Source organism: Mustela erminea, chromosome 8 (assembly GCF_009829155.1).
Source record: "Mustela erminea isolate mMusErm1 chromosome 8, mMusErm1.Pri, whole genome shotgun sequence".
Taxonomy (NCBI): domain Eukaryota; kingdom Metazoa; phylum Chordata; class Mammalia; order Carnivora; family Mustelidae; genus Mustela; species Mustela erminea.
In genome coordinates, this window is record NC_045621.1 from 28,117,185 (window position 1) to 28,131,522 (window position 14,338).

General features: G+C 54.2%; 1 protein-coding gene across 2 annotated transcripts in view; it reads left to right on the forward strand.

Annotated features, from left to right (window-relative positions):
* Nucleotides 1-14,338, forward strand: part of PNKD (PNKD metallo-beta-lactamase domain containing) — a 61,095-nt gene that overhangs the window by 39,566 nt on the left and 7,191 nt on the right. Inside the window, exon 1 of one of the 2 annotated variants that reach the window (XM_032354779.1) lies at nt 252-615. The exons of the other annotated variant lie outside the window; for it this stretch is intronic. Within the exon in view, the coding sequence (XP_032210670.1) occupies nt 455-615 (161 nt within the window). The 5' untranslated portion in view covers nt 252-454. Of the gene's footprint in view, nt 1-251; nt 616-14,338 lie in introns of those variants that run through there. 2 annotated transcript variants of the gene reach the window in all.

A 14,338-nucleotide genomic window follows, 5' to 3' on the forward strand; every position in this document is an offset into this window, starting at 1 on the left:
GTTTCTTCCACCTGAAAAAGTTCGGTCTAGGGTTTCCTGCCAAGAGGACCATTCCGGGGCCTCTCCCAGAGTCCTCTTGTTGGGGGAAGGTGGGAGGATGTCGGGGGTGGGGGTGCGGAGGAGACGTGGGTGCGCGGGCACCCGGCGAGCCCTCAAATCCCTGTAGGTCCGACGCCCCACGGGCCCCGCCCCCGGGTCAGCCGGCGGGGGCGGGGCCAGGCCGCCTCCAGCGGGTGGCATTCCGGGCTTGCGCCGAGAGTAGCGAGGGGGAGGGTTCGAACGCGAGTCGCAGAGTGGGGCGGGGCCAAAATGCCCCTCCTCGCCCCCCGGCTGGCAGTGCAGGGGGCGGGGCCCCAACCCCGCAGATCCCCCGAGAAGGGGCCTGGGCCGAGCCGTCGCCTAGCAACGCCCCGCCCCGCCCGCCCCCAGTCAGCCGCGGGCGCCTGCCCCCAGCATGGCCTGGCAGGGCTGGTCTGCGCCTTGGCTGTGGGTCTCCGGCTGCGGGCTGCTGCTCCTTGTCCTCGTCCTGCTGGTGAGCCCCCGCAGCTGCCGAGCGCGGCGGACCCTCCGCGGCCTCTTTATGGCGCGCAGCAAGCGGCTGCTCTTCCGAATCGGGTTAGTGCCGAGCTCCGGCGACGGGATGCGGGGCTCGGGAAGGCGCGCGCGCAGGGGAGAGGGGACCGAGAGGCAGGGGTCGGGGGTCGGGGGGCGGCCCGAGGGTTTGGACGGAGCGAGGGCTGGGGCATCCAGAGCCAGAGAAGAGAGAGCGAAGAGGCGGGCTGGAGAAGCCACTGACTTGGGGGAACTGAGCAGAGCAGGAGTCGGGGGCGGGGGGGCCGGGGGGGGAGGCGCTGGAAAATTGAATGGGCTGGGGAGGTATTGGAGGGGCAGGCTAGGGTGGCCAGGGAAAGGGGGCATCTGGGGAAAAGAGCCAGCTGAGGGGCCGGAGACAGGGAGCTGGAAAAGGAGGGCAGGTGCAGGAGAGAAGGAATGCCTCAGACCATCAGTGTCACTTGAAACTGCCAGCTGCTTCCATGTGTCCCTGTCTTTCTCCCCATCACCCAGCCCCCCCCCCCCCCATTCTGTCAGCTCTTCTCTCCCAAGCAAGAATCCCAACTCTGCAGGTCTGTCTCTTTCCTTCTACTCCCCTACCCTGGCCCGTGTCGGAAGGCCAGGCTGTGAAATCCAACCCTCCTCAATCAGCTTGGGGAAGTTCATCGACCTCCAATGACTTTTTCCTATCCCCTTCCCCCAGTCCTCACTCTTTCCTTCTCCCTACTTTTCCCCTTTCCTGGGCTAGACTAGGGGGCTAACCAGCTCTGATCTGCCATGGAGACACTAAGAGGCAGGAGGGGAACCACAAGAAGGCTTCCTAGGGCCCCAATCCTTTCCCGCAGCCAGCAGGCCTAGGGGACAGGACCTCAAGCTTGAGGACAACTATGATGGTGATGGGAACTGTGGGAGCCCTGGCCACTGGCCAGGTTTGGGGGAGGGCCTAAGGCTGGGAATTTCCTGAGCTTCAGAGAGGGTACATTGTACAATTTATCCCTCCTCCCCAGACCACCTCTGGGGCTCCCTGGTGGCTTAGTGGGTTAAAGCCTCTGCCTTTGGCTCAGGTCATGAGCTCAGGGTCCTGGGATCAAGTCCCGAATCTGGCTCTCTGCTCAGTGGGGAGCCTGCCCCCCCCACCTCTCTGCCTACTTGTGATCTCTGTCAACTAAATAAATAAAATCTTAAAAAAAAAAAAATGAAGAAAGAAGCTTCAGCCCTAGGGTTCTACTGAAACTCAGTCTAAGGGGTACAGATACAAGGGCTAATTGGAGGAAAAGTGGAAGAACATGAGGGGAGACAGAATCTTGCATGGGTGCGGCTTTGGGGCATTCACATCTCTAAACTCTTGAACACTGGTTGCATTTTCTTATAAGATTTTTTTTCTTTCTTTCTTTTTTTTTTTAAGTAATCTCTACACCCAACATAGGGCTTGGTGCTCAAACTCACAACCCAAGATCCATAGTCACATGCTCTACCCACTCAGCCAACCAGGCATCCCAACACTGGTCACATTCTTGATAATGCTCCAAGTCACCATTGCTCTGCAAAAAGCATTAAATAATGAGATTTACAGGTATTTAAATAATTTCATGTTTGGGACCTAAAAAAAATTTCCCGATAAAATTTCTGGGAATTTCACAGCTCTGTGTGGAGATAAATTTTTAAATTTTCTTCTTGTTTTCAAAACTAGTCACATTGAAGTCATACAAATGGCCTGAGGAAGTGGAAAAGAAAGGTTTCCACAAAGAACTGGAATCAAAAGTTCTGGAATAAGAATTTCCAAGATCGCCTTCTCCGAATCCTGAGGGTCTGAGTATTCCTAGAACTTAGGATCTGGAAGTTTCCAAATCTCAAAACTTGGAATTCTCAGAGAACTTCTTCGGAATTCTGTTTCCCTATTGGACTTTCCTGTCTGGATCTCCTTATTGCCTTGGAATCAACTCCCCAAATTTGCAGAGCAGAAGGGCGTGCCTGGAATCAGAATTCCAGATCCTGCCCCTCCATGGTCTGGGAAACAATCAGTTCAGTCCCTTGGGGGAGAGGCTGTTGGCTGCTGGGAGGGACAAGGGAGAGTGAGCAGGAAATGGTCTGGGGGAAATGGGCAGGTGTTGTTACTGGGGGTGGCCTCCAGGAAGGATGGAGAGGAGGGGAGGTGTGGGATGGGATGGGACAGGCTGTGATGGGAAGGGGCAGAGTGCAGGGGCACACTCCACCCTAAGCATGTGGTTGGGAGGACCCCAAATGGAGGGTTCCTTTGGGGGTTGGAAAGCAGGTGATGGAAATACTAAGAGAGGAGCAATTATTATCATTAATAACAATCATCACTGGTGTTGGACGATTTTATAAAGGGCTTTCCTCAAACATAATTACAGTTGTCTTGGGGCACCTGGGTGGCTCAGTGGGTTAAAGCCTCTGCCTTAGGCTCAGGTCATGATCCCAGGGTCCTGGGATCAAACCCTGCATTGGGCTCTCCGCTCAGCAGGGAGCTTGCTACCCCCACCCCACCCCACCCCCCACCCCCCACCGCCCGCCCCACCCTCTGCCTCTCTGCCTACTTGTGATCTCTGTCAAATAAATTTTTTAAAAATCTTTAAAAAAATTACCGTTGTCTTGGGATGGGGATGGATGGGCATCATGGATTGTATATCTAAGCTAACCTGAGATAGACACGCACACTTGGGGACTCGGCAGGGCAGGGGAGACAGGTAGTACATGGCATGTGGGGTTGGACAAATCTGCTTTTGAGTCCTAGGTTTGTTGTGTAGCAGCCATTGGACCTTGAACAGATAACTCAACCTCTCTGTGCCTCGGTTGTCTGCATTTGTAAAATGGGCATGGTGATGGTACCATCCTCATGGGCATCCCATGAGGATCAAATGAAAGTATGCATAGAAATGCACAGGGTTTGGCTCATAGTAAGTGCTCGGAAATGTTAGCAATGGCTCATTCTCTAGCATGGAGCATGGCTGGGGGGTGGGGGCGGCAGGCATTGGCCAGGCTCCTTCAAGAGCTTCCTTTCTTACTTCTCTTTTCCAAGACTGTCCTGTCCACCCAACCCTCAGGAGATCCCACATCCCTCCATTCCTCCAGTGAACTCCTAACTCTTCTGGGTTGGGATTGTGGTATCACAGATAGGAACAGAGTCTGGGTGCTGCCCTCAAGAAAGAGGGGAAAGGAGCAGGGACAGGGACCCAAACCATGGTGGGAGGCAGGACAGGACAAGTTCCCCAGGAGTGTCAGGGGGTGCCTGAGGAGGCTGGGATCGGGAGCGTGGGACCCTCCCATATGTGCCCCCTGCTTTGTGCCTCTGTTTCCCTTTTGCCCCTTTGCCTTCTCAGTGGTAGTCAAGAAGGTATTGCAGAATCGGGGCCTGAGCAGAGCCTCCTCAGAGGCAGGGGTGAATAGGACACAAAACTGAGCTCATCCAGGGCTTGGGACATCTTGCACAACTGGGAAAGCAGATGGCACCCAGCCTTTGGGGGTAGACAGTCCTAGCTGCCAGAGCCCTTCTGCACTCCCTGACTAAACCCTTCTTCATTCCTACCTAGGCCGAGGGGGTCTTTCTTTTTTTTTCTTTTTTTCTTTTTTTTTTTTAAGATTTTTATTTATTTATTTGACAGAGATCACGAGTAGGCAGAGAGGCAGGCAGAGAGAGAGGAAGGAGAGCAGGCTCCCTGCTGAGCAGAGAGCCCGATTCAGGGCTCGATCCCAGAATCCTGGGATCATGACCTGAGCCAAAGGCAGAGGCTTTAACCCACTGAGCCACCCAGGTGCCCCCGAGGGGGTCTTTCTTGACTCTCCTGAACCAACTGTCCCTGGGACAAATCTTGTTTGCTCTATTTCCGCAAGAGGAACCTGCTTCTCTGGGGCCTGTGAGGCCCACTGGCTTGATTTCAAGGAAAGGCAAGAATCCCGAGCTGAGGGCCTCAGGGTAAATGACCCACCGCTTGTGACAGGAATGAAGGCTTCGTGGAGGCAGTGGGCTGGGCCGTCCCCAATATGGCCTGTCCTTTTCCTTTCGGCCGGCCTTTGGGACCTTGGGGAGCTACAGCCCCAGCATCCACAGTGGCCCCTCTGCCGCAAGGTAGTTTCCAAAGCGTGGCTCTGAGTGGGAACCCTCATCCCCAAGCCACATTGCCTACAAAATGGAGTTGACACCCCGACCTAGGCCTTTGGGACCCTCCTTCACCCCTGCAGACCTACCCAGTGCCATCTTCCGCAGGCCCTGAGCTCTTTCTACACTTCCTTCTGGGGCCAGTCAGACCTTCCTTCCTCTGTCTGTCTCTACCTGTCAGACGCTGTTGCTCGCTCAAAGCTCACCTTCAGAAGATATCCAGGCACACCTGTTGGCTCAGTCTGTAGAGCATACGACTCTCGATCTTGGGCCCCGTGTTGGGTATAGAGTACACTTAAAATAAATAAATAAATAAATAATAAAATATCATCCCAAATCTGAACACACCTATCCCTGCTTCCGCTGTTGTCTCCCTGGGCCAGCCCGGGGTCCTCTCCTGCCTGGCCTCGTAAACTGCTACCTTTGGCGTTTGTACCCCAAAGTGTTCTCAGCACAGCAATTAGAACGAAACCATTAAGATTTAAGTCAGAAGTGTGCCATTCTCTGCTCAGATCCTTCCAGAATAGCTGAAGTCCTGTGTGACCAGCCAATCCCCAGCCCACATTTTGTGCTCTCTCCCTGGCGCATTCTGCAGTGCCTCCTTGGGCCACTTGGCTCTTCCCCCAAACCCTCTAAGACAGTCTTACCTCTGAGTTCTTTCATTGCTGTTGTCTCTTTCCAGAACCTTCTTACCCCAGATGGCCACATGGCTTGCTGCCCTGCTCCCTTCAGGTCTCTGCTCAAATTTCACCCTACTGGGGAGTCTTACCCTGACCACCCCATATAAAAAAAAACAACGCTCACACTCCTGGGTTCTATCCCGGGGAACCTGCTTCATTGTTCTCCGTGATACATAGCACCATAGGGCATCCTATGTACTGATTCGTCTGTTGGTTTATTGGTTTCCTCGCCCAACCAGAATATGAGCCACAGGAGGGGAGAAATTTCTTCCAGTAATGTATCCCAGTGTCCAGAACAGTTCCAGGCACACAGCTGGCCCTTGTTAAATGTTTTCTGAGTGAATGAAAAGCTTGGCACAGGTGCCATTTCCTCCGTGAAGCCTGCCCAGGCTCCCCAGTCCAAGTTCATCTCTGCCTCCAGCGTGCCCTTGGCTCTGGCTTTCCCCTTAGAGCTTTCACTGCCCATCCTGGTTTGTTCTTCCATTAGGTTTCCACAGGTCTGATTCCTCGCTCCCCCCACCCGCCGTCAGACTCCTAGCCTAGGGAACAGGACCCAATCAAGAGGGCTGGCATTGGGGGAGGGACAGTAGGGGAAAACTGGATGGAGTCCAGGGAGGGCTGTGAGGGCTGCGGACAGGCATGGAGACTGGAGAAAGGCCCCCATGGTCCCCCGGGGCAGGCCCGTTTCGACCACGCAGGCACTGCCCCTCTCCGGGGCGTGGGGAAGTGCCCCCCTACTCCAGCCCTGCTGGCAGCTTCAGGAAACTCCCTCCCTAGGGCCTTTTTAGCTGTCTCATTATCTTCTTTGGTTTCCTCAGTTTTGAGAAAACGTCAAACACTGAGTCTCCTTCTGTTCCTAAGGGTCCTGGGAGCAGGCCCCGTCCCAGTAGCACTCCAGGCCCCTCGGCCCTCAGACAGGCCTTTCTGGGTTGGATTTCATAAAGAGCTCCCTATCCGGTGCAAAGCCTGGGTAAGGCTGTGTCCTGGGGGAGAATGAGGGGAGATGGTGAAAGTACCCCCTGACCAGAGGCCTCTGCAACCTGGGCCTGCCTGTTGGGGCCCAGTGGAGGTCAGGGCCCAGAGCGAGCTTGGTCTGACACTTGAGAGCCCTCAGGCCTCTCTCGCCCAGATGGGGAGACTGCCTGAGGGAGGAGGGGAAGAAGAACTCCATTGTGTGCTCCGCACTGGGTGTCTGGGAGGGGGAGGGGCTGTGTCTCAGTCCCCAGCTGGCCCACAGGCCTCCCACGGGACTAGAAGTTCAGACTCACAAGCCAGAGAACCCATGCTCTGTTCAGTGAAGCTGGGAGCGAAAGGTGTGCCTGTGACCCCTCACTGGGGTGACCCGGGCTGTGTCCCAGCTCTAACCCCTCAGGGAGGGCCCCTGAGGACAACTGCAGGGGATCACCCCAGGCAGTCTGCCCCAATTCCCTCCCAAACCTGCACTGTGGTTTTTCTGAGTCCCAGGAGACCAATTAAGAAACTTACTTTTGTTTTTGGTGAAGTGACAGTGGGTATTCTGGGCCCCAGAACTGCTGAATCAGAATTCAGGCGAGGGGCCAGGGCATGGGGTCTAGGGATGGGGTGGGGGTGGGGAGTGTGCGTGCAGGGAGAGCAGGCAGAAGAGGAGAAGGTACAAATCTTCCTGTTTAACTAGCACCTCCAGATTTCTGCTGATGCCTGGGAACCCCAGGGCAGGGAGTTTGAATCCCACATTAGGCCCTGGGGTGTCAGCTGCATCTTATAAATCATGTGGCCTTTCCAGGCCAAGCTGCCCCTTCACAGGGGAGGAGCACCTGGTTTCACAGGGAGGGAAATTGAGGCAGGGAGTGCATTCCTGCTTCTTGCCTCTGGCAACAGAAGAAAGGAAGCCACAGGGGCCCATTTGATGGGGCAGTGACTCCCAGCAAGGTTTGGGGGTGGGGGAGCTAGCAGATGAGACAGATTCTTCTTCCCAGTGACTCCTTCCCTTTCACATGTTCCTCCTGGCTGGGATCTGTTCTATTTTCCTGCTCTTCTGCCCAGGGAACCATCAACGCCGTCATAAACCCAGGATTAGGAATCAGAGCCCTGAATTGAAAGGGACCTTCAAGATTCTCCAGTTCAGGGTTTCTTCCCCGGAGGGCTGTGGGGTCTCTGAGCCTCCATTCATCAGCGAAATGTGGCACGTGTAATGAGGTCGGCTCAAGTCTGGTCTCGAAAAGACCAAAATCAGTGACCTAAGAGGTCCCAGCAGCCAGATCCGGGCTGTGTGTCTGGGTCCCTGAAACCACCGTGATGGAGCATTTTTCTCAACAGAGGCCCTCAGAGGAGGTGGGTCGACCTGAAAATACTTCAGGCCCACTCATGTCATCCTCTGCCCTCCTTCAGGATTTGGGGAGGATGTCAGCAGTCACACATGTGACCTCCAGGATCAGGGTGCCGGGGTTGAATCTCTGCCCCTCGCTCGCTTTGCTGTGATCTGGGTGGACACTTTCCCACATTTCTGGGCTTCCGTGTCCTTGTCTAGACCATGGAGGAACGAATAGTAGCTGCCTCCAGGTTGTTTGGAGGGGGACAGGAGATGACTGATGGGAGACTTTGAGCTCAGGGCTGCCCGGGGGTGTGGCTGGGGAGAGATAAGCCCATGAGCTGCGGAGGCACGCTCTAACCTGCGTGGACAGACCCCCCCCTTCCCGTCCAGGGCTCCCTCCATCTCCTCCATTTAGTGGCCCTGGGCCCCCGACCCCAGAGCCTGGGAGGTTGGGATTTTGTGCCCTGTGACACAGCCCCACCCATGCCCTTGGTTCTAGGTGACCTGGTTATCAGAGCACCCGGCTGGGCCGGGTGTGTGGGTGCTGCAGGGAGAGGGAGGGACTTGGACAGCCAGTGGGTGAGCAGGGGAGGGGAGAGCAGGGGCAGAGGTGGTTGCAACTTGGGCCTCCCAAGCCCCCACCAGACTTCACAAGGTCCACAGGCGGACGTGGGGCCCACTGAGTGGATAGAGCCTTCTCTCCTCCAGGTTGCTGCTTCCCACCTGCATACTGGCCTCCCCTGCCCCACAACCCCAGCCTTTCCTGGCCACTAAGCCAGCATTCTCTGAGAGCCAGTTTGTGTTGTGCTGGTGCTGGGGTACTCCGGGGGGGGGGGTGTGTGCAGAGGAGCCACGCGGAGCAGACTGGGTCACCAGCCGAGTCCATCTACCCCGTGCATGGCACTGATTAGACACCTGGTAGAAGTGGATAAGGCCCTACCACTGGGGGCCTCAGCTCCTGCCCCCCCCCCGGGTAGGGGAGGGGGGGTAGGGGGAGGCCGAGGGCTCCAGATGGAGCAGAAGAGGGTGGCTTTCTGCGGCGGCCATCAGGAGGGGGGCTTGAGCCGAGCTCTGAAGGATACTTAGGGGTCTAGTTAATGGAGAAGGCCTGGAGGGTATTCGAGGCCAGAGAGCAGGAGCCAGGCACAATGGTAGTACGAGGCTGGTGGGAGGTGTCTGAGGCGTGCAAAAGCAGGTAGAGAATATAGCAACTCCCCGACCTCCTAGCTTCGGCAACAAAATATCACGGACCGGTGAAGTCTCTGTGCCCACCTCCTAGCCAACCTCCTCCCTGCCTGCGTGGGAACCCTGCTGAGCTGTACAGTGACTGTCCGCTCAGCCACCTTGGTTCTTTCCCTACACCCGATTGTATCCCCAGGCAATCTGCATAGTGGTTTTGCGTACTTTGACATTTTTATTTATCTTGTATTATTTTTTTAAAGATTTTATGTATGTATTTGAGAGCAAGCGCATAGGCACAGGAGTGGGGGAGGGGCAGAGGGAGAGGAAGAAGCAGACTCCCCCTGAGCATGGAGTAGGACCCCTGGGATCATGACCTGAGCCAAAGGCAGACACTTAACCGACTGAGCCCCCAGGCGCCCTGCTTTGACAGTTTTAATAACTACTCTCAGATTGTCTGTTTCCCTGGTAGCATGTCTGTTAGCTTAATGTGTATTTGAGTTTCGTGCACGTTGAGACCTGGTGCTCTAGACCATTCTGGTTGTGGGACACACTCCTGTCACCAGCGGGGAGCCCCTGGAGGCTCCCAAGCAAGAGCGGGGCTCATTCAGGTGTCGATCTGAGAACTTCAAGTTTTCCATTGGTTTGCGGTTTGGGCGGAGAGCTGAGGAAAGGCTTTCGCAAGGGCCTGCTGAAGAGCTCCCAGGGCCTGTTCCCAAGCGAGACCCATGCTGAGGCTTGGGGGAGGGGAAACTGAGAGGATTCGGTTTTGGTAGCGTGTGTGTCAGGGGAGAGAGTTAAATGCCAGCTCAAGTTTGTGTCCCTGGGAGAGTGACAAGGCCTTTCCCAGAGAGAGAGAGGCTGTAGGGGGTAAGGGGAGGAGCTGACAAGCATGGATTTGGGCTCCTGGCAGTTGAGCCAGTCAGCCTGCAGCACAGCAGGCGGAGGAAGGAGCCACAGCTCTGAGACTGGAGAGAGTCACACAGAAGTCTTTGTCAGGGAAAAAGCAGGCCTAGGGACAGGGTCCCAGGGTCCCTGCGTCCTCGCCCCTGCCTCTCACCCAAGCCAGCCGTCCCCTGCTCTGTATAGTGACCCAGACTTCAGGCCCATGAGGCCACCTCGTGCCTTCCCCCACAGCCAAGCAGCGCACCCATCTCAGGTCTGGCATCCGTTCCCACCTACCTCCACCTGACCCCTCCAGTCCAAGCCCTGGTCAGGTCCCCCACTGGCAACTCAGTTCCTCTTGCCACCTGCCACTCTGCTGCCTTTCACCGCTCCCTCCAACACGGCAGGCCAGCAAACTCTTAGAAAGGGAGTCAAAGCATGTGCCTCCTGCTTTAAAACCTACCAGCAATTTCTGTCCGCCCCACCATGGCCTGGCCCCTGACCACTCCGCTGACCCCTTCCCTGGGACTCTCCATCCCTCCAGCCCTGCCTGGCAACTTCTAGAATATGCCTTCCTGCTTCGGGGCCTGAGGACTGCTCGGACAGTCTGCACTCCTTCTCTCCTTTGGGCTCCCGGCTCCAGTGTGACCCTCAGGGAAGAGCCAGGCCTTCCACAGTCAGACTCTCCTCCCTCGCCAGCTGCACTCTACCACTTGCCTCTCATTAATGCATTTCCTAGTTTGGCTCTGTCAGCCCCCCAGAGTTGCCTTGCTCTCTGCTGTCTGCCCGGCGCCCAGCACGTGAAGCAAGGTTTGCAGAAGACAGTGAATGCATGAAGGGGGCCTTGTTAACTGCAGCCTCCCAGTGCACGGCCCCTGTCCTCATGGACTTGACCTTCTCTTGGGGAGAAAGCACTCCTAAGAAGCATCCAGTAAGGGAAGACAGGCAACAACTATCAGTCCCTCCTGAATGTGGACAGCCATTTCCAACAGCCGTGATGGGGGCCTAGCTGAATTCGGGAAGGAAGTGACAGTTGCTAAACCTTCCACCCACCCGGCCCTTGGCAGACTATTCACACTTGTTATCTCGTTGTATGTCTCTGAATGTTCACACAGTCCTGCAGGACTAAGTCTTGGTGTCGCCACTTTGTAGATGAGGAAGCCGATCTAAGAGACCAGTAACTCACTCAAGGAGACAGGGCTGGGAGCACCAAGCCATAACTGGCACCCAGAGTTTTCTGTTGCTGGGGCCCGGGCCCTTCCCATAAGTCTAAGTCGGAAGGAGTGAGGTCAGGAGCGGGACTCCGAGCATGGATGCGAGGTGGTGTCGGGGCACAGAGGAAAATGATTTAATTGACTTATTTGTGATCTTTTGAGTTTTCATTCTGAAATAATTTCAGACTTGTGGAAACAGTACACAGGATCCCCCAAAGACCTCTCACCCAGCTCCCCTGAATGTTCTGTCTCCCATAACCACAGACAGCAAAACCAAGATGTTAAATTAACGTCCATATAAACTCTTTTTTTTTTTTTTTAAGATTTTATTTATTTATTTGACAGACAGAGATCACAAGTAGGCAGAGAGGCAGGCAGAGAGAGAGAGAGAGAGAGAGGGAAGCAGGCTTCCTGCGGAGCAGGGAGCCCGATGCGGGGCTCGATCCCAGGACCCTGAGATCATGACCCGAGCCGAAGGCAGCAGCCCAAACCACTGAGCCACCCAGGCGCCCCTCCATATAAACTCTTAACTATTCTCCAGACCTTACTGACATTTTTCCAGTTGTCCCACTAACATTCCTCTTCTGGTCTAAAGTGCAGTCCAGAATATTTATGTTGTCCCAACCAGTCCCTTCCTGTTGGGCATGTCTGTCCTGCCGACTCTGTGATTACAACAGCATAGAACAGGGAGTCAGCAGCCCCTGCCAGCTGGCTCCCTTCCTCCCCGTGGGGACTTTTATACTTCCTGTCAGTCCAGTTCTTGGTAAGCCTTCCCCAGATTCTGGCCCCGAGTGCTCCCTTGCTTCTTGGAAATGTCACCTCCAGAGCAGCCTTCCTTGAGGTCACCGTTCTCTGTTCTGTTGCCCAATTTGGTTTTATCCTCTTGACTTGACAATGTATTTGTCATCCTGTCTGTCCCACTAGCCTATAAGCTGCCAGAGGGCAGTGACTCTGCCTTACTCCGCCCAAAGCAAAGCCAGGCCTCACTAAATACCGTTGAATGGGTGAAAGTGGGAAGATCTGGAACTGATTTGAAAATGAAAACAGAGGGGCGCCTGGGTGGCTCAGTTTAAGTGACTGCCTCTGGCTGAGATTATGATCCCAGCATCTTGGGATTGAGCCCCACATCAGGCTCCCTGCTCAGTGGGAAGCCTGCTTTCCCCTCTCCTGCTTCCCCTGCTTGGTTTCCTGAGAGTCTCACTGTCTCTCTCTCTCTCCGTCAAATAAATAAATAAAATCTTAAAAAAAAAAAAAAAGAAAAGAAAAGAAAAGAAAAAGAAAATGAAACAGAAAGAGGGCTGGGCCTCCTGGATGGCTCAGTTGGTTGGGCATCTGCCTTCAGCTGGGGTCCTAATTCCTGGGTCCTGCTCAGTGGGGAGCCTGTTTCTCCCCTTCCCACTGTTGCTCCCCCTGGTTGTACTCTCTATCTCTGTCAAATATATAAATAAAGTCTGAAGGAAGGGAGGGAGGGAGGAAAGAGGAAGGGAGGTTAGGAGCCTATGGAAACTGGACATAAAGACACAGAAAGCATGGCAAAACCCTGCCACAGGGTATCCAAATTCCCCACACACACAGGTGCACAGGCACCTGGAGCAGGAACGGCAATGATTAATCTCTAATGCAGTCATGGAAACCTGCTCATTTTTGACCAACTTATTTGTAGACAAATGAGCTAGCTCTTCCCAGAGGGGCCTCAAGAGCTGCTGTCCCTGCCCCCTCCGCCCCAAGACAGACAAAGCAAATCTCCGTCGACCTTTAGGGTCCACCATCTACCCCCAACCCTGCACCTCGACTCGTCTCAGCCTTTTTTTTTTTTTTTTTAAGATTTTTTTTATTTGAGAGAGAGAGAGTGAGCTGGAGAGTGAGCAAGCAGGGAGGAGGGGCAGAGGGAGAAGAAGAAGCGGATTCCACGCTGAGCAAGGAGCCCAACATGGGGCTCCATCCCAGCATCCTGAGATCATGACCTGAGGTGAAGGCAGACACTTAACCAACGGAGCCACCGAGATGCCCCTTCTTTGTCTCAGTCTTAATCAGCCAGATTTTTTTCTGACTGACTTGCTGGATAACCTTAAACATGGACACAGGAGGCTTTTGTAAGCCCCCCGCTCCTGGCCCAGCACCCCACCCTGGTCTCATTTTTCCTTCTGAGAGGCTGAGGTGTGAGACAGCTTGAGGTGGCTGGTCCTGTGCTGGCTGGGCTGCGCACAGTATTCGCAGGGCCCAGTGGAAAATGGAATCCGGAGCCTCTTCCTCAAAGAGCAGGAAAAAGTTGCCATGAAACATTCAAAATATCGGGGCGCCTGGGTGGATCAGTGGGTTAAAGCCTCTGCTTTCGGCTGAGGTCATGATCCCAGAGTCTTGGGATCGAGCCCCACATCGGGCTCTCCGCTCAGCAGGGAGCCTGCTTCCTCCTCTCTCTCTGCCTGCCTCTCTGCCTACTCGTGATCTCTGTCTGTCAAATAAATAAATAAAATCTTTAAAAAAAAAATTCTAAAATATAAGTTTTTCCTTTCTTCTACAATTTCTTGTCCTGATGTTTTTCATTTGCTACTTAACATCAGCCTAGGTAAAGAAAATTTAAAAATCTAAATTATCAGCATTAATTTTGCCTTTTGCTTTATTATTATACAATCCCAGTTTTTTGTTTTTGTTTAAGAGGGAGAGGATCCCAAGCAGGCCTCATCCCCAGCACAGGGCGCTATTCCCTGACGCTGAAGCCAGGACCTGAGCTGAAATGAGTGGGAGGCTCAACCCGCTGAGCCACCCAGGCACCCTTGTACAATCCGTTTCAAATGCAAATATAAGACATTTAAGTCACATATGAAATCACCGAAACTGCAATTCACCTTCCTAGCTTGTATGCAGATATGTATTTAGTTCTTACCCAAGCAGTGGAAATGCTGCACAGAACGGAATTACCTGTTTCTATTTTCACTTTTGGTACGCCCACATTCTGCAGCCCCATCCGCCTTTGGATTACTAATGAGCCAGGGTGGACGGAAGGGACAGGACAGTCGGGCTACCCTCTATCCCTTGCCTCCTGTAGCAAGGTTTGCAGCCAAAATGGATCTTACAGGGAAGTAACACAAGTGAAAGGATGGGGCAGGATTTCTTGGTCATTTGTGTTTCTTAGAACACCTTCTTCCTGCATTTGAAACAAGTTCTGGTTTGGACCAAAGGAGTGGCCTCTCGGGCCCTCACCCAGTCATAGGTGTGTAGTCACCTTGGAACCCATTTGAGTCTTGAATTCCCACCATGGTGGGGCCACCATATTCCTGTGATCCTTGGCACCGTGAATGGGGGAGGGGGGCATCAGGGACCAAGCATGCGCAAATTGTGTGGCCTCCGACTTCACTTTCTTCACTTCCGGGACACACAGCCAAGGGCAAAATCATTAAGAATTTCAAGATGGTGGCAGTGGAGC